Source organism: Mesoplodon mirus, assembly GCF_964341445.2.
Source record: "Mesoplodon mirus genome assembly, chromosome: 16".
NCBI classification, from domain to species: Eukaryota; Metazoa; Chordata; class Mammalia; order Artiodactyla; family Ziphiidae; genus Mesoplodon; species Mesoplodon mirus.
The window spans coordinates 72620383-72639396 of NC_138992.1; the positions used below are offsets into that span (position 1 = coordinate 72620383).

The 19014-nt window shown below is 38.9% G+C and overlaps 1 protein-coding gene across 1 annotated transcript; it reads left to right on the forward strand.

Annotated features, from left to right (window-relative positions):
* The first annotated feature begins 742 nt into the window (after nt 1-742).
* Nucleotides 743-9710, forward strand: CYP7A1 (cytochrome P450 family 7 subfamily A member 1). The gene is made up of 6 exons (XM_082601180.1): nt 743-863; nt 2420-2660; nt 3556-4133; nt 6264-6394; nt 7735-7910; nt 8528-9710. Exons 1-6 carry the CDS (start codon nt 784-786, stop codon nt 8825-8827), a joined length of 1506 nt encoding a protein of 501 aa, XP_082457306.1. The 5' UTR covers nt 743-783; the 3' UTR covers nt 8828-9710.
* The last annotated feature ends 9304 nt before the right edge of the window (nt 9711-19014 follow it).

Genomic DNA, 19014 nt, shown 5'->3' on the forward strand with positions numbered 1-19014 from the left:
TAAATTATGAATTGACTTTCTACCAAGATATGTTTCAGTTAGTCTTAAATTATTTGAAATGAAGTTGCATTCCTTTAACAATTAGAAAAATTAGTAAACATATTTTCAATTAGAATAAAATGGTTAATAAAATTTTGGTGTTTTAAAATAAACTATGCTTAATTGGAAGATGCATTTACGTGGGATACTTTCTTGAGGATGTTAGGTAAGTAACATGTTACTATGTATAGTAAAATACCTATGATTTTGCAAAAGCCCTGAAACATGAAGCAGCAGAAACATTTCACCCAGTTCTCTTTCCTTTGAACCTGACTGCTGTATTTCTCATGAATCATTTAAATTGATTTCTTCTTATGTAACAAGATCAAATCATTAGCTTAATGATAACGTATGCTTATTTTTCTTTAAATTATTATATTTTACCTCTTTATTTGGTATGTTCATCCTGAACAGGTTTACTTGTTCTTTTTATAAGCATACTAAATTTGTAATATTAGCTGTCATTCCCAGGTCTGAATGTTAAGTCAACATATGTTTGAGAGACCTTCAACTTATCAAGTATTGCAGGTTTCTGATTGTTTTGGAACCTCTTCTGATACCCGTGGACTTAGTTCAAGGCCAGTTATTTATTTTTTTCCTAATAGGATGGTTAATTGTTTGCTTTGATCACTCAAGTGAAGCATCTTACCATATATAAAAGTCTAGCTGGAGTCTGTGTTGTGACACCCTTACCTTTCTCATCACAGACTCTCCTCCTCAGAAGTTTTGCGTTAGATTTGCAAAATGACGAGCATCTCTTTGATCTGGGGGATTGTTGTAGCAGTGTGCTGTTGTTTGTGGCTTGTCCTTGGAATGAGGAGAAGGTAAGGAAAGCTTTACTTTTAAATTGCATTTTTGTTCATTCATTTAATGTTCTTTTACCTTCATTGTTATACCATAAAGTTGGTTTTCTGTACTTACATACGCTAGCATTTTCTTCCTTAATTTTTTTTAAAGTAAAAAATTTTAATTTAAAATTTTGAAAGTATCTTTTTTATTATATCTCACAAAAGATATAATGGCTAAGTTTCCTTTTTAGTATTGACATATACTAGTGGTAATGTAAAAATGGACAAACTTGTTAAACATCACTGACAGAAATTTTATGAGATCTTTGTGTGTGTGTTTATGTGTGCATATAAAGAGAAAGTCTGTATTAGTAAGGATATAAGTGGTAAGTGGATCTGCAATTCCTATCATGTGGATTAAATAGATGCTCTGACTAAATGTTCTTTTTTCAGCTAGTTCTTGTATACACTCAGTCTAAGCTGGGAAAGAGTATAGAGCCTGAATTCATCATTCTATTACTATTTTCTTATTAATGATAATCAACCATGGCGAACTGGGAAACTGTTAAATGTATGAGACATCACTTTTATTTGTATATATCATTTATAATTGGTTCAAGAAATACAAATAGAATCAGATATATAGCCATGGTTTATTTAACTTCTGATTGCCTCAAAGAGTATTGGGGGGGAGGTATGTAAATATTCTCTGCTTTGTCAATCCCCCAAGGACAGAATTACCCACAGCATATCTTCAGCTATGTAGATTGCTGTGTTGTCTACCTTTTACAGGTTTTTTTGTTTTGTTTTGCCCTTTATGGTATTTTAATATTAACTATCAGGACTGTTAGTTTCTAGTTTTAATTAAACCACTTATCTGAAAACTATGAAAATAAAAAGAATTATTTTATGCTATGTTATTCTACCAAGAGGGATAGTGGTTTATGTTGGAAAATAAATGTTTATATTCTTAAATAAAAACATTGAAAAGAGCATCAAAGAGTATTGAATTATAACCAATAACTATGTCAATACTTACCTTACTCAATTTCACTTTATAATGTGCTAATTTCTCAAAGATTCCCCTCTGCAACTATCATTACAGAATAATAATATATTTAAACTATGAAGATATTGAAAACTTCAATTCTGCAATCCTTTTTGTCATTCAGGATTCTATATCTTTAGGAAAACAATCAGATGAAACATTTTGAGATACTTAGGCAAACGATGCTTAGAAAAAATATAAACACTAGAATGTAGTTTCATCTCTACACTGATAGGGAAAATCTTGTTGGCCTGGTTGATCCTTTTATCCTTATGCGAAGAATGAGGATCACATATTAGACATTCAGTGTTTGCCGAATGCATGGATGGATGGATTTAGCTCTCATTTTCACCAACGTATCATGTTACTAGGTTAATATAACTCATTATTTTAGTAAAGGAGCAGGGCCCCACCCACCAAAAAGGTATCAATAAACTATAGAGTTTTGAGGTTTGAAGTCAGGGGTAAAAAATTTAATGTAAGTAAATATAAATAAAGAACAATGTGCAATTTTCCATATTTACCATCTCTTTGTGTCTTACAGGAAAATGGGTGAACCGCCTCTGGAGAATGGGTTGATTCCATATCTGGGTTGTGCTCTGCAGTTTGGTGCTAATCCTCTCGAGTTCCTCAGAGCAAATCAAAGGAAACATGGTCATGTTTTCACCTGCAAACTAATGGGAAACTATGTCCACTTCATCACCAATCCCTTGTCATACCATAAAGTGCTGTATCATGGAAAATACTTTGATTGGAAAAAATTTCACTTCACTGCTTCTGCAAAGGTAACCAGGTTTGCATTTATATAGCATTAAGCTTTTTTATTTTCTACCTTTTTCTATGTCAATCTATTTAATCATTTTGACATACTCAGATGTAAAGCTGGAGATGCTGAAGAGAGTTACCCTTACATGGAGATTCTTAGAAACACAATAAACCAAATTAGACATAATCTCTTGGTATTAATCATTTAAAAAGTCAAAATTGGTATAGTCATTTCTTAATCAGCTTATGAGGGTAAAATAAAAATTAAATGTTTTACTGAACCAGATGGCATGGTATGAATAAGACAGGTATAAACTCACTCATGTCAACAATTTCTACACAAGACCCAGAGTGTAAGTTGGAAACTTAACGTTCAACAATTGTTTTACCATACTCATGCCACACAATTGTTTAATTTTGTTAAGGAATTGACTAGATATTTTGGCATCACTTAGATGAGATCTAAGAGGTTCTTTTATAGGAAAAAATTAATCAATATTAAGTGAGTCTCTGCAAAGAAATATTAGAACTGGTCTCTGCTACTAAGTAGCTTAAAGTCTGGTTAAGATACATCTACAAAGAATATAAAAGAGAACTAATGATTAAAAACATTCTTGATTAGCACCAAATTAATGTGCAAATAAATGCAGAAGCATAAGAAAAATAAGAAATAGAAGACCAGAGTGGTTGTGAGGGAAGTGTCACTGATAATCTGGGACTCAAACTTGGCCTTGAAGGAAGGGCGTGATTTGGCCGTTTGTAAAATGCTATGAAATTGCATGTGGGAAGGCCGGTTTCCCTTTTTTTTTGTTTTAACAAGTAGAGAATCATGAAAGCATCTAATTTGTGTTTCAGACATTTACTGGTCCTAGGTCAGGTTTAATTTCTTTTTTCACACATTTCATTTACGGTCAGGCATTTGGACACAGAAGTATTGATCCCAGTGATAGAAATACCACCGACAACATAAGTAAAACTCTCATCAAGACTCTGCAGGGCGATGCCTTGAATTCCCTCACAGAAGCCATGATGGAAAACCTCCAACTTGTCCTGAGACCCCAGGTGGTTCCCAAGCCCAAGACGCCCGCCTGGATGTCAGAGGGGATGTATGCCTTTTGCTATCGAGTGATGTTCGAAGCAGGGTATTTCACGCTCTTTGGCAAAGATCTCACAGGGCAAGATGCACAAAAAGCACTCATTCTAAATCACCTGGACCACTTCAAGCAATTTGACAAAATCTTTCCAGCCCTGGTAGCAGGCTTCCCCATTCACGTGTTCAAGACGGGCCACTACGCCCGGGAGAAACTGGCGGAGGGCTTGCGGCTCCAGAAACTCAGAAAGAGAGACCACATCTCGGAACTGGTCAGGTTTCTGAATGACGCGCTCTCCGCCTTGGACGACGCGGAGAAAGCCAAGTCGTTCCTCGCCGTCCTCTGGGCCTCGCAAGCAAACACCATTCCAGCGACTTTCTGGAGCTTATTTCAAGTGATTAGGTAATTAGCAAATTATCCATTTCTTCATTTTAGGTGAAAGCAGAAATTCAACCATTTTAACTAAAAAAAAAAAAATAGTGGTACCTTCTCATGCTGTCAATCAAGAATGTGGTATTCACCCTTGTAAAAGGTTAACGTGTATCAGCTCATCCAACGCTCCAAAAACAGCTGTGACTGGTAAACACATCTTGTAGAAGCAGAGCCCTTCCCAGGGAAAGGGACGTGCTGGTACAGGGTCAATGTAGGCTGTCGGCACCAGAGCCCTTGCTCTTAACTCCAAGCTGACACCTCCTAAAGGCCATGAATTTGGTCTTTATAATCATAAAAATATCCTATGTGATTGCTGACGTATTGTCAGTGAAAAGAACAGTGCCTGTATTTTATTCATCTGTGCATTAACTGTTTTTTCACTGTTAGTGATTGCTGTCATCCTATTCGACCAACTCTGATAGCTATGAATAAGAATCATATTATTATTGATGGGATTTAGCTAGTTTGCCTTTTAAAACTGTATATTAAAAGAAAACCCTGTCTGTAACATATTTTGCACAATGTGATGTCTTCCCAGAGTGATAGCCTTTTGGGAATTTGACATTCACATGGTTTATTGAATTATTCCAGTTCATTTGGATGTTGAGTGTCACATAGACACAAAATTATTATTCCATAGGATTGGGAATGCCAAAGTTCCATTGAAGGCTGATAATTTTATGTCTTTAATATAAAAAATTTTTAAACAATTTCAGATATAAAAAACCATTACTAATCTTTCTCAAAGTTTAAATGCCTTCCAAAGTTTTTACTTGAGAAAGCTCTTTCTGGAATAAATTCACATATTTACAGTGAGGTTACAACACCAGTTTTCTATCCTATAGGTAAGAGTAGCCATTTCACAATAAGCACGCAAAGACTTACCAGTCAAGCATTTCTGAGACTCAGTTTGCTGTGATCATGTTATATGGCTATGTTACCGGGGCACTGAGGGTCCAGTAAACGTCAATGCACTAAAGTGAAGTAGCATTCATTCCACAAATCAAGTGTTAGAACAATAAATTATTATATAAATGGAAAAGCTGTTCTACATGGAATTACATGCATGTTAAGAGTAAATTTAAATTTCCTTTGGCATTTTAGCCAGTACTTTAGAATTGTTATCGTGGATGCAATTTTCTTTCTCAATTGCCATGCATATGACTAATTTAACCATTTAATCCTTATTAGAAACATTTATTTATAAAAGTCTGGTCAAAGTTTTACTTCTATGTAGCAGGACCCTTTTATTTTTTATAAATTTATTTATTTTATTTATTTATTTTTGGCTGCATTGGGTCTTCATTGCTGCGTGCAGGCTTCCTCTAGTTGCGGCAAGCGGGGGCTACTCTTTGTTGTGGTGCACAGGCTTCTCATTGCAGTGGCTTCTCTTGCTGTGGAGCACGGGCTCTAGGCACGCAGGCTTCAGTAGTTGCAGCATGAGGACTCAGTACTTGTGGATCGCAGGCTTAGTTGCTCTGCGGCATGTGGGATCTTCCTGGACCAGGGCTCGAAACGGTGTCCCCTGCATTGGCAGGTGGATTCTCAACCACTGCACCACCAGGGAAGCCCATGGGAGACTTTTTTTTTTTTAAATTATTTATTTATTTATTTATTTTTGGCTGTGTTGGGTCTTCGTTTCTGTGCGAGGGCTTTCTCTAGTTGTGGCAAGCAGGGGCCACTCTTCATTGCGGTGTGCGGGCCTCTCACTATCGTGGCCTCTCTTGTTGTGGAGCACAGGCTCCAGGCGCGCAGGCTCAGTAGTTGTGGCTCACAGGCCCAGTTGCTCTGCGGCATGTGGGATCCTCCCAGACCAGGGCTCGAACCTGTGTCCCCTGCATTGGCAGGCAGATTCTCAACCACTGCGCCACCAGGGAAGCCCCCATGGGAGACTTTTAAGGCAACAGTTCTTGCTAACATCCAAGGACTTAAAACACAACTATAAAATAGAGTAAAAAATAAATGGAAATGTCCCTTTCCCACCTTCTCTGTATCTTGACCACCTGGTTAAAAGAAGGGGAAACACCTATTTGTTTGCAGACCTTTTGGTAGAGAAAAAACTGTTCAGTGCATCTTTTCCTTTCTCTTAACCTTTCATAGGAACCCGGAGGCAATGAAAGCGGCCACTGAAGAAGTGAATAAAATGCTAGAGAACGCTGGTCAAAACATCAGCTTTGAAGACAATCCGATTTATTTGAACCGGATACAACTGGATGACATGCCCGTGCTAGGTGTGTGTGCTTTGTGACATGTCATTCACTGCATCCTCCCAACAGGAATTGTCAGTACACATCATGCACTTACTTGTTGCATACTTACTTACTTGTTCAGAAAAACCTGAACGTTTTTGGCCAACTCAGTACTTGTATATAACAAGTGAGGAAATGGGCGCTGAGAGGTGAAGTCACTGCCTGGGATTGGATGGTGGAGCCAATGACAGCGATAATGTGGACCTCTTGACTCGGCACTTTCAGCCTCTTCTCTGTGCTGCCCACTCTGCCTCCTTTGTTACTGCTCTGACCAGCAGTCTTATAGTTAACGGGCTACTCATCTTCATGAAAAGAAAGGGGAAAAAGTACCATTATGAAACCACAATTAGCTGCGTGGGTTGGGTGGTGGGGTGGAAGGTTATTTCATTGAAAAAATGTTTGCTTCTCTGGATTTTACAGAAATACAAAAGTACCATATTTTTAGAGTAAGAAAGAGTTTTCTCTTTGTTTCTGTTACGTTTCTCTAGAGGAAATAAACCAATGTATGCTTTCAGGGGCAGTGTGTCTTAGCGGAAGGGACGAGAAGGCAAGGAGCCCAGGCTCCACGTGGGACTCTGCCCTGCCGTAGAAACCACGGACATGTCGTTTCAGTTTTGGGGGTCTTATTTTCTCACTTGTGAAATAAATTGCTAACAGGCTATGATTTTATGCACAGTCATGTGAGGAGCACTTAAAGCATGACAGTTAAAAGGACAGAGACTGGAAGGTCAGGCGAGACTTTCTCATCATATATTTCAGCTATCCTCAGCGTGTTCTTTGTATCCCTTTATGCCCTTACCAGAATGCAGGGCATAATCACACAACATCAGATAGTGTGATGATAAAAATGGGTTCTTGTAAACAATGAAGTGAAGCTGCATTAAACATCTGGAAAACTATTTCTATGTAAAAGTGTTACTATATTAAATCTCAAAAGTGATAAACTTTGAATAATTCACATGAAAGTGATTTACTGATTTTTTCAATTGTATTAGATGTCTAGTGTCTTGTAGAAATAAGATTATTTTTCCATAAAATTATGAAAGTCTAGTTCCCATTGATGACCAAGAAGATCATATCTTTACCAAAAGATTATTAACTCAGATTGTCAGGTTAAAAATACATCCAGACACAACTGAATCATTGATCACAGCACAGAAAAAGTTTGGGAAATTTTTATCTGGCCAGCTTCCCACAGTCTCTTTAGGTTTGTGTTATAGGCTGCTAGGAGTATTTCAGACTCTACATTACATGGCCTTTAAAAATACTTTGTTCTTCCTTCTCCCTTACCTCTCCTCCTTTCTTCCTTTTAAAATCTTTAGACAGTATCATCAAGGAGTCTCTGAGGCTTTCCAGTGCTTCCCTCAACATCCGGACTGCTAAAGAGGATTTCACTTTGCACCTCCAGGACGGTTCCTATAATATCCGCAAAGATGACATCATAGCTCTTTATCCGCAGTTAATGCATTTAGACCCAGAAATCTACCCAGACCCTTTGGTAAGTGACTGTTCATCAGAGTTCTGAATCCAGAAAAAAAAAAATTTCAGTGTCCAGGTGATGTCTACCCAGATTGAAATAAAGAAGAAATTTACCATTGCAGAATTCATTTGATCATTGAAACCACAGGGACTGTCTCTTTTATTAATGTCAAATATTGATCTAATTTGGAGAATAGGGATGACAGCTTGAAATCTTAATTTTTATTCCTGGTATTGGTCATCACATAATCTCTACTAGAGTATATCTGCAGTTGTGATAATAAAGCTGCTGCCTTCTTGTTCTTTAAAAATTGCCTGCTCCCAAATCCAGGGAATTAGGGGCTAATATACTGACTCTTCTAAGCTCCTGATTTGAATCCTTCTTTCTACTTCTGTCTAACAGAGAGAGGAACTAGCTGCCCAGGCGGGATAGGAGGTATAAAGGTTTCCCTTTCCCACCAGTTCTCCTTAAGTTCCCGTTTCTTATTACTTTCTGATTCGAGGTGGGGTATTTGCTAAATTACTCATAGATTGGATTAAAAAATAAAATTACTCTTTGGAACTTCCAGGTTAAGAAAAAGATAAATTCCTTTTAAACTAGCTTATACATTTGTTTTCTTTGTATCTTCATTGCAGACATTTAAATATGATCGCTATCTTGATGAAAATGGGAAGACAAAGACCACCTTCTACAGTAATGGACTCAAGTTAAAGTATTACTACATGCCCTTTGGGTCAGAAGCAGCTATATGTCCTGGAAGATTATTTGCTGTCCAGGAAATCAAGCAATTTTTGATTCTGATGCTTTCCTATTTTGAACTGGAGCTTGTGGAGAGCTGTGTTCAATGTCCCCCTTTGGACCAGTCCCGTGCAGGCCTGGGCGTTTTACCACCATTAAATGATATTGAGTTTAGATATAAATTCAAACATCTGTGAACATATGCTTGGAAAAGAGGACCCCTGATGCTGTTACAAGACTGCAGAGCATCATCATTTACCAGTCCCTTTGGACAGACATGTTTACTGGTGGTAGAACGGATGCAGCAGGTCCAGTTCTGTTCACCGGTGCTTGCTTGTGAATCTTAACATCTTGTTGATGGTTTGCACAGGCTATTTCAGACCCTGCAAGTGAAAAAAAAAACTAGTTCCTAGAAGCACAATCATTTGTTTTCATTTCAATAAGTCAGTGAATGTTCATATAGCCACGGACTGAACTTCATTATTTTCAGAGGAAAAAGTCTTTTTTTTTTTTTTTCCAGAATGAAGATATTCCAATTGGCAAAATTTCTTTTTTTTTCCTAAGGAAACTGCTTTATTTTTATAAAAACCACCCAACAGTTATGCAAAACATACACATTCACGTTTTAGTGAAACTGCATGACTTTTTGACCAGATATGGGGCCCTACGCGTGTAGATGTATATTATAAAAGATATTTTAAAGGATTATGTCATGCCTTCTAATAAAAAGAAAATGTTTTCAGCTTTCCTTATATCCAGGATTCATGGCTTTTAAAATGACGATCTCGATGTCCTGAGAACATTAAAGATGGTTTTAATATATTCTCTTTAGGTTTTAATTTATTTTTGCTGGAAACTCTAATGTCTGTGTCAGGTTTCAATGATCTTGTCTATCATTAGATTTCACATTAATTGGAAATTTTTTTTCATAAAAGGCAGTTTTTTCCTGATATTACTAAATATGCATCTATGAAAAGAATAATTTCTTTTAAAATATTTTAAGTGCTGGAGTTATCAGCTATAATATTTTTATTGATATTTCTCTATGTATTTATATGTAAATTATATTTAACTTTTTCCTTGTACTACAAATACTAAGAACATATTATAACATTTGATAATGTTGAAATGATTCACCTTTCAGAAATAAAAGTGTGAATTTGTATGTTTTAAATGTTTAAATATTCCGAATGTTTAAAGCATTTACCTACTGATAAGCTGCAACAATTTTGTTCATTATTCATTTCTTAGAAAAAGCAAAATAATTATTCACTCAAAAATCTCCAGCACACTTCATAAAATTCATTAAAGATTTTTAATCTTGCTATTTATTAAATTTATTAATAATTAAATTTATTAATAATATTATCATGGAATTATCTCCTACATAGGTTACTTTTCATACAAAGAAAACTAAACTTATTTAGATGTGGCTCAAGATGAACAAAATTCTTTCACAGAAAATTTGTTTTAAGCTAAATTTCTAACGTGGTTTCCTTTCCTAATATGTTTTATATACGCACCTCTTGGAGATATTGTGGGTTTGGTTCCAGATCTCCCCAATAAAGCAAGTCACGTGAATTTTTTGGTTTCCCAGTGCATATAAAAGTTATATTTTTACACTATATTTTAGTCTATTAAGTGTGGAATAGCATTATATCTAAAAAAATGTACATACTTTAATTAAAAAATACTTTATTGCTAAAAAGTGCTAATCGTCATCTGATGGTTTTAACTTCTTTGAAAATTGGAGTCAGTCCTCTCAAATCCTGCCACTGCTATATCAACTAAGTGTATAGATTCTAAATTCTTTGTTATCACTTCAATAACCTTCACAGTATCTTCGCCAGGAGTAGATTCCATCCCAAGATACCACTTTCTTTTCTCATCCATAAGAAGAACTCATCATCCTAACAGAAGAAGGTCAGCCTGTCCTTCGAAGCTTTGAAGTCAGGCACTGACTTCTCCTCTCTAGCTATGAAAGGCCTAGATGGCATCTTCTTCCAATAAAAGACTGTTTCTTCTACGTTGAAAATCTGTTGTTTAGTGTAGCCACCTTCATGAATATCTTAGCTAGATCTTCTGGATAACTTGCCGCAGCTTCTGCATCAGCACTTGCTGCTTCACTCTGCACTTCGATGTTATGAAGATGGCTTCTTCCCTTAAACCTCATGAACCAACCTCTGCTGGCTCCAAACTTTTCTTCTGCAGCTTCCTTACCTCTCTCAGCCTTCATAGTATTGAAGAGAGTTAGGGCCTTGTTCTGGATTAGGCTTTAGCTTAAGGGAATGTTGTGGCTGGTTTGATCCTCTGTCCAGACCCCTGAGACTTTCTCCATATCAACAATAAGGCTGTTTCACTCTCTTATTGCTCCTGTGTTCACGGGAGTAGCACTTTATTTATTTATTTTTGGCTGCATGGGGTCTTCATTGCTGCACGTGGGCTAGCTGTGGCTCGCGGGCTCTAGAGCGCAGGCCCCGTAGTTGTGGCGCACGGGCTTAGATGCTCCGCAGCATGTGGGATCTTCCTGGACCAGGGCTCGAACCCGTGTCGCCTGCATTAGTAGGCGGATTCTTAACCACTGGGCCACCAGGGAAGTCCCAGGGAGTAGCACTTTTAATTTCCTTCAAGAACTTTTCCTTTGCATTTACATCTTGGCTAACTGGTACCAGAGGCCTGGCTTTCAGCGTATCTCAACATGGATATGCCTTCCTCACTGAGCTTCATCATTTCTAGCTTTTGACTTAAAATGAGAGACGTGGGACTCCTCCTTTTACTTGAACACTTAGAGGCCATTGTAGGGTTATTAATTGGCCTAATTTCAATACTGTTGTGTCTCGGGAATAGGGAGGCCCGAGGACAGGGAGAAAGGAGAACAGGCTGTAGGTGGAGCAGCCAGAACACACACAACAGTTACTAATTTTGCTGTCTTATATGGGCACGGTTCATGATGCTCTAAATTACAATAGCAACATCCAAGATCACAGATCGACCATAGCAAATATAATAATAACGAAAAAGTTTGAAAAGTGCAAGCATTACCAAAATGTGACACAGAGACACAAAGTGAGAAAATGCTGTTGGAAAAATGGTGCTGATACACTTGTTCGATGAGGGTTGACACAAACCTTCAATCTTTAAAAAAAATGCAACATCTGTGAAGCAGAATAAAGGGAAGTGCCTGTCACTTGCTGAATGTGTCCACACATCTTTCTACATCTTTATTCTTGTACAGCAGGGGTTACTAGTCCATAGCACTGTGGGACAAAGGTGTCCTGTTTTTGTATAGATTGAAAGCTAAGAGTGGTTTTTACATTTTTTATTGGTTGGTAAAGAATCAAGAGAAGAATAATCTTTCATGACATATAGAAATCATGCGAAGCTCAGATTTCCATGTCCATAAGTGAAGTTTTCTTGAGACACAGCATGCCCCTTTATTTGAGCTCTTGTCCCCAGCTGCTCTTACAATGCAGTTGCAGAGCTGAGTAGTTGCAACAAAGACCACATGGTTGCAAAGCCAACAATATTTACTGTCTGGTCCTTTACAGAAAATGTTTGCCAACTCCTGTCGTAGAGCAATCCCACAGGCTATTTTGTTCTACAATTTTATTAACTTTTAAAAAATGCACTAGTATATGAGATTTTTTTTCACTTTAAAAAAGAAAGCATGTGAGGGGACTACATCAAAACAAAACTCAGATATAATTTTTTTGGTAAACAACCTTAATTTAGAACTTTCTGGAAGGCTAAATCATCCCATTTAGCCAAGATCTTTATTTGAAACAGGGGCCTAAAATTAAAAAATATATATATAGTAACCAGTTGTAAGGTCAAATAAGCCTAGGAGAGACCTTCAAGATGGTGGAGGAGTGAGACATGGAGATCACCTTCCTCCCCACAAATACATCAGAAATACATCTACACGTGGAACAACTCCTACAGAACAGCCACTGAACGCTGGCAGAAGACCTCAGACCTCCCAAAAGGCAAGAAAGTCCCCACGTACCTGGGTAGAGCAAAAGAAAAAAGAATAAACAGAGACAAAAGAATAGGGATGGGACCTGCACCAGTGGGAGGGAGCCGTGAAGGAGGAAAGGTTTCCACACACTAGAAGCCCCTTCGCGGGCAGAGACTGCGGGTGGCGGAGGGGTGAAGCTTCGGAGCCGCGGAGGAGAGTGCAGCCACAGGGGTGCGGAGGGCAGAGTGGAGAGATTCCTGCACAGAGGGTTGGGGCTGACCAGCACTCACCAGCCCGAGAGGCTTGTCTGCTCGGCCGCCGGGGCGGGCGGGGCTGGGAGCTGAGGCTTGGGCTTCGGTCGGAGCGCAGGGAGAGGACTGGGGTTGGCGGCGTGAACACAGCCTGAAGGGGGCTAGTGCGCCACAGCTGGCCGGGAGGGAGTCCGGGAAAAGGAATGGAGCTGCTGAAGAGGCAAGAGATCATTGTTGTGGGGTGCGCGAGGAGAGGGGATTCAGAGCACCGCCTAAACAAGTTCCAGAGGCGCGCATCAGTGCGGACCCCAGAGACGGGCGTGGGACGCTGGGGCTGCTGCTGCCACCACCAAGAAGCCTGTGTGCGAGCACAGGTCACTCTCCACACCTCCTCTCCGGGAGCCTGTGCAGCCCACCGCTTCCGGTGTCCCGTGATCCAGGGACAACTTCCCCGGGAGAACGCACGGCACGCCTCGGGCTGGTGCAATGTCACGCCGGCCTCTGCCACCGCAGGCTCGCCCCGCACGCCATGCCCCTCCCTCTCACCCGGCCTGAGGGAGCCAGAGCCCCCGAATCAGCGGCTCCTTTAACCCCGTCCTGTCTGAGCGAAGAACAGACGTCCTCCGGTGACCTACATGCAGAGGCGGGGCCGAATCCAAAGCTGAGCCCCAGGAGCTGTGCGAACAAAGAAGAGAAAGGGAAATCTCTCCCAGCAGCCTCAGGAGCAGGGGATTAAATCTCCACAATCAACGTGATGTACCCTGTATCTGTGGAATACATGAATAGACAACAAGTCATCCCAAATTGAGGAGGTGGACTTTGGGAGCAACTGTAGACTTGGGGTTTGCTTTCTGCATCTAATTTGTTTCTGGTTTTATGTTTATCTTAGTTTAGTATTTAGAGTTTATTATCATTGGTAGATTTATTGATTTGGTTGCTCTCTTCCTTTTTTTTAATATATAGATATATATATATTTTTACTTTTTCTCTCTTTGTGAGTGTGTATGTGTATGCTTATTTGTGGGATTTCTTCTGTGTAGCTTTGCTTTTACCATTTGTCCTATGTCTGTCTTTCTTTTTGGTAGTTTTTTTGTTTGTTTGTTTGTTTGTTTTTGGCAGTACACGGGCCTCTCACTGTTGTGGCCTCTCCCGTTGAGGAGCACAGGCTCCAGATGCGCAGGCTCAGTGGCCATGGCTCACGGGCACAGCCTTTCCGTGGCATGTGGGACCTTCCTGGACCGGGGCACGAACCCGTGTCCCCTGCATCAGCAGGCGGACTCCCAACCACTGCGCCACCAGGGAAGCCCCTTTAGTATAGTTTTTAAACGCTTGTTATCATTGGTGGACTTATTTTTTGGTTTGGCTGCTTTCTTCTTTCTTTCTTTTTTAACATCTTTATTGGAGTATAATTGCATTACAATGATGTGTTAGTTTCTGCTGTATAACAAAGTGAAGCAGCTATACATATACATATATCCCCATATCTCCTCCTTCTTGCATCTCCCTTCCACCCTCCCTATCCCACCACTCTAGGTGGACACAAAGCACCGAGCTGATCTCCCTGTGCTATGTGGCTGCTTACCACTAGCTATCTATTTTACATTTGGTAGTGTATATATGTCCATGCCACTCTCTCACTTCATCCCAGCTTACCCTTCCCCCTCCCCATGTTCTCAAGTCTATTCTCTACATCTGAATCTTTATTCCTATCTTGCCCCTAGTTTCTTCAGAACCTTTTTTTTTTACTTTTTTACTTTTTAATAATTTTTTATTTTAAATTTATTTTATTTTATTTTTTCTTTCTTTTTTTCTCCCTTTTCTTCTGAACCGTGTGGCTGACAGGGTCTTGGTGCTCCAGCCGGGTGTCAGGCCTGTGCCTCTGAGGTGGCAGAGCTGAGATCAGGACACTGGTCCACCAGAGACCTTCCAGCTCCATGTAATGTCAAATGGCAGTAGCTCTCCCAGAGATCTCCATCTCAACACTAAGACCCAACTCCACTCAATAACCAGTAGGTTGAAGTACTGGACACCCTATGCCAAACAACTAGCAAGACAGGAACACAACACCACCCATCAGCAGAGAGGCTGCCTAAAATCATAATAAGGTCACAGACACCCAAAAACACACCACTGGACGTGGTCCTGTCCATCAGAAAGACAAGATCCAGCCTCATCCACCAGAACACAGGCACCAGTCCCCTCCACCAGGAAGCCTAAGCAACCCACTGAACTAAACTTAGCCACTGGGGGCAGACACCAAAAACAACGGGAACTACAAACCTGCAGCCTGTGAAAAGGAGACCCAAAACACAGTAAGTTCAGAAAAATGAGAAGACAGAGAAACACACAGCAGATGAAGGAGCAACGTAAAATGCCATCAGACCAAACAAATGAAGAGGAAATAGGCAGTCTCCCTGAAAAAGAATTCAGAGTAATGACAGTAAAGATGATCCAAAATCTTGGAAATAGAATGGAGAAAATACAAGAAACGTTTAACAAGGACCTAGAAGAACTAAAGAGCAAACAAACAATGATGAACAACAAAATAAATGAAATTAAAACTTCTGTAGAAGGAATCAATAGCAGAATAACTGAGGCAGAAGAACGGATAAGTGATCTGGAAGATAAAATAGTGGAAATAACTACCACAGAGCAGAATAAAGAAAAAGAATGAAAAGAATTGAGGACAGTCTCAGAGACTTCTGGGACAACATTAAATGTACCAACATTCAAATTATAGGAGTCCCAGAAGAAGAAGAGAAAAAGAAAGGGACTGGGAAAATATTTGAAGAGATAATAGTTGAAAACTTCCCTAATATGGGAAAGGAAATAGTCAATAAAATCCAGGAAGTACATAGAGTTCCATACAAGATAAATCCAAGGAGAAACATGCTAAGACACATATTAATCACACTATCAAAAATTAAATACAAAGAAAAAATATTAAAAGCAGCAAGGGAAAAGCAACAAATAACATACAAGGGAAATCCCATAAAGTTAACAGCTGATCTTTCAGCAGAAACTCTAGAAGCCAGAAGAGAGCGGCAGGATATATTTAAAGTGATGAAACGGAAAAATCTACAACCAAGATTACTCTACCCAGCAAGGATCTCATTCAGATTTGATGGAGAAATTAAAAGCTTTACAGACAAGCAAAAGCTAAGAGAATTCAGCACCACCAAACCAGCTTTACAACAAATGCTAAAGGAACTTCTCTAGGCAGGAAGCACAAGAGAAGGAGAAAACCTACAGTAACAAACCCAAAACAATTATGAAAATGGTAATAGGAATATACATATAGAAAATTACCTTAAATGTAAATGGATTAAATGCTCCAACCAAAGACATAGACTGGCTGAATGGATACAAAAACAAGACCCATATATATGCTGTCTACAAGAGACCCACTTCAGACTTAGGGACACATCCAGCCTGAAAGTGAGGGGATGGAAAAAGATATTCCATGTAAAAGGAAATCAAAGAAAGCTGGAGTAGCAATTCTCATATCAGACCAAATAGACCTTAAATAAAGACTATTACAAAAGACAAAGAAGGACACTACATAATGATCAAGGGATCAATCCAAGACAAAGCTATAACAATTGTAAATATTTATGCACCCAACATAGGAGCACCTCAATACATAAGGCAAATGCTAACAGCCGTAAAAGGGGAAATTGACAGTAACACAATCATAGTAGGGGACTTTAACACCCCACTTTCACCAATGGACAGATAATCCAAAATGAAAATAAATAAGGAAACACAAGCCTTAAATGATACATTAAACAAGATGGCCTTAGGGCCTCCCTGGTGGCGCAGTGGTTGAGAGTCCGCCTGCCGATGCAGGGGATACGGGTTCGTGCCCCGGTCTGGGAGGATCCCATATGCCGCGGAGCGGCTGGGCCCGTGAGCCATGGCCGCTGGGCCTGCGCATCCGGAGCCTGTGCTCCGCAACGGGAGAGGCCACAACAGTGAGAGGCCCGCATACAGAAAAAAGAAAAACAAAAAAACAAAAAAAAAAACAAGATGGCCTTAATTGATATTTATAGGACATTCCATTCAAAAACAACAGAATACACCTTCTTCTCAAGTGCTCATGGAACAGTCTCCAGAATAGATCATCTCTTGGGTTACAAATCAAGCCTTGGTAAATTTAATAAAACAGAAATCATATCAAGTATCTTTCCTGACCACAATGCTATGAGACTAGATATCATTTACAGGAAAAAAACTGTAAAAAATACAAACACATGGAGGCTAAACAATACACTACCAAATAACCAAGAGATCACTGAAGAAATCAAAGAGGAAATCAAAAAATACCTAGAAACAAATGAAAATGAAAACACAAAGACCCAAAACCTATGGGATGCAGCAAAAGAAGTTCTAAGAGGGAAGTTTATAGCAATACAAACCTACCTCAAGAAAAAAGAGACATGTCAAATAAACAACTTAACCTTACGTCTAAAGCAATTAAAGAAAGAAGAACAAAAAACCCCAAAGTTAGCAGAAGGAAAGAAATCATAAAGATCAGATCAGAAAAAAATGAAAAAGAAATGAAAGAAACTATAGCAACTATCAATATAACTAAAAGCTGGTTCTTTGAGAAGATAAACAAAATTGATAAACCATTAGCCAGACTCATCAAGAAAAAAAGGGAGAAGACTCAAATCAACAGAATTAGAAATGAAAAAGGAGAAGTAACAACTGACATTGCAGAAGTACAAAGGATCATGAGAGATTACTACAAGCAACTCTATGCCAATAAAATGGACAACCTGGATGAAATGGACAAATTCTTAGAAAAGCACAACCTTCTGAGACTGAACCAGGAAGAAACAGAAAATATAAACAGACAAATCACAAGCACTGAAATTGAAACTGTGATTAAAAATCTTCCAACAAACAAAAGCCCAGGACCAGATGGCTTCACAGGTGAATTCTATCAAACATTTAGACAAGAGCTAACACTATCCTTCTCAAACTCTTCCAAAATATAGCAGAGGGAGGAACACTCCCAAACTCATTCTATGAGGCCACTATCACCCTGATACCAAAACCAGACAAAGATGTCACAAAGAGAGAAAACTACAGGCCAATATCACTGATGAACACAGATGCAAAAATTCTCAACAAAATACTAGCAAACAGAATCCAAGAGCACATTAAAAGAATCAGACACCATGATCAAGTGGGGTTTATCCCAGGAATGCAAGGATTCATCAATATACACAAATCAATCAATGTGATAAACCATATTAACAAATTGAAGGATAAAAACCATATCATCATCTCAATTGATACAGAAAAAGCTTTCGACAAAATTCAACACCCACCCATGATAAAAGCTCTCCAGAAAGTAGGAATAGAGAGAACTTACCTCAACATAATAAAGGCCATATATGACAAACCCACAGCCTACATCATTCTCAGTGGTGAAAAACTGAAACCATTTCCTCTAAGATCAAGAACAAGACAAAGTTGTCCACTCTCACCACTATGATTCAACATAGTTTTGGAAGGTTTAGCCACAGCAATCAGAGAAGAAAAATAAATAAAGGAATCCAAATTGGAAAAGAAGAAGTAAAGTTGTCACTGTTTGCAGACGACATGATACTATACATAGAGAATCCGAAAGATGCTACCAGAAAACTACTGGAGCTTATCAATGAATTTGGTAAAGTACCAGGATACAAAATTAATGCACAGAAATCTCTTGCATTCCTATACACTAATGATGAAAAATCTGACAGAGAAATTCAGGAAACACTCCCATTTACCATTGCAACGAAAAGAATAAAATACCTAGGAATAAACCTACCTAAGGTGACAAAAGACCTGTATGCAGAAAACTATAAGACACTGATGATATAATTAAAGATGATACAAACAGATGGAGAGATATACCATGTTCTTGGATTGGAAGAATCAACATTGTGAAAAATGACTATAATACCAAAAGCAATCTACAGATTCAATGCAATCCCTATCAAACTACCAATGGCATTTTCCACAGAACTAGAACAAAAAATTTCACAATTTCTATGGAAACACAAAAGACCCCGAATAGCCAAAGCAATCTTGAGAAAGAAAAATGGAGCTGGAGGAATCAGGCTCCTGGACTTCAGACTATACTACAAAGCTACAGTATCAAGACAGTATGGTACTGGCA

Coding starts and splice junctions, on each gene's coding strand:
- CYP7A1 (XM_082601180.1), top strand. CDS start 784: ATGACGAGCATCTCTTTGATCTGGGGGATTGTTGTAGCAGTGTGCTGT. Junction 2,661..3,555: donor ACTTCACTGCTTCTGCAAAG/GTAACCAGGTTT, acceptor ATTTACGGTCAG/GCATTTGGACACAGAAGTAT. Junction 7,911..8,527: donor AAATCTACCCAGACCCTTTG/GTAAGTGACTGT, acceptor TCTTCATTGCAG/ACATTTAAATATGATCGCTA.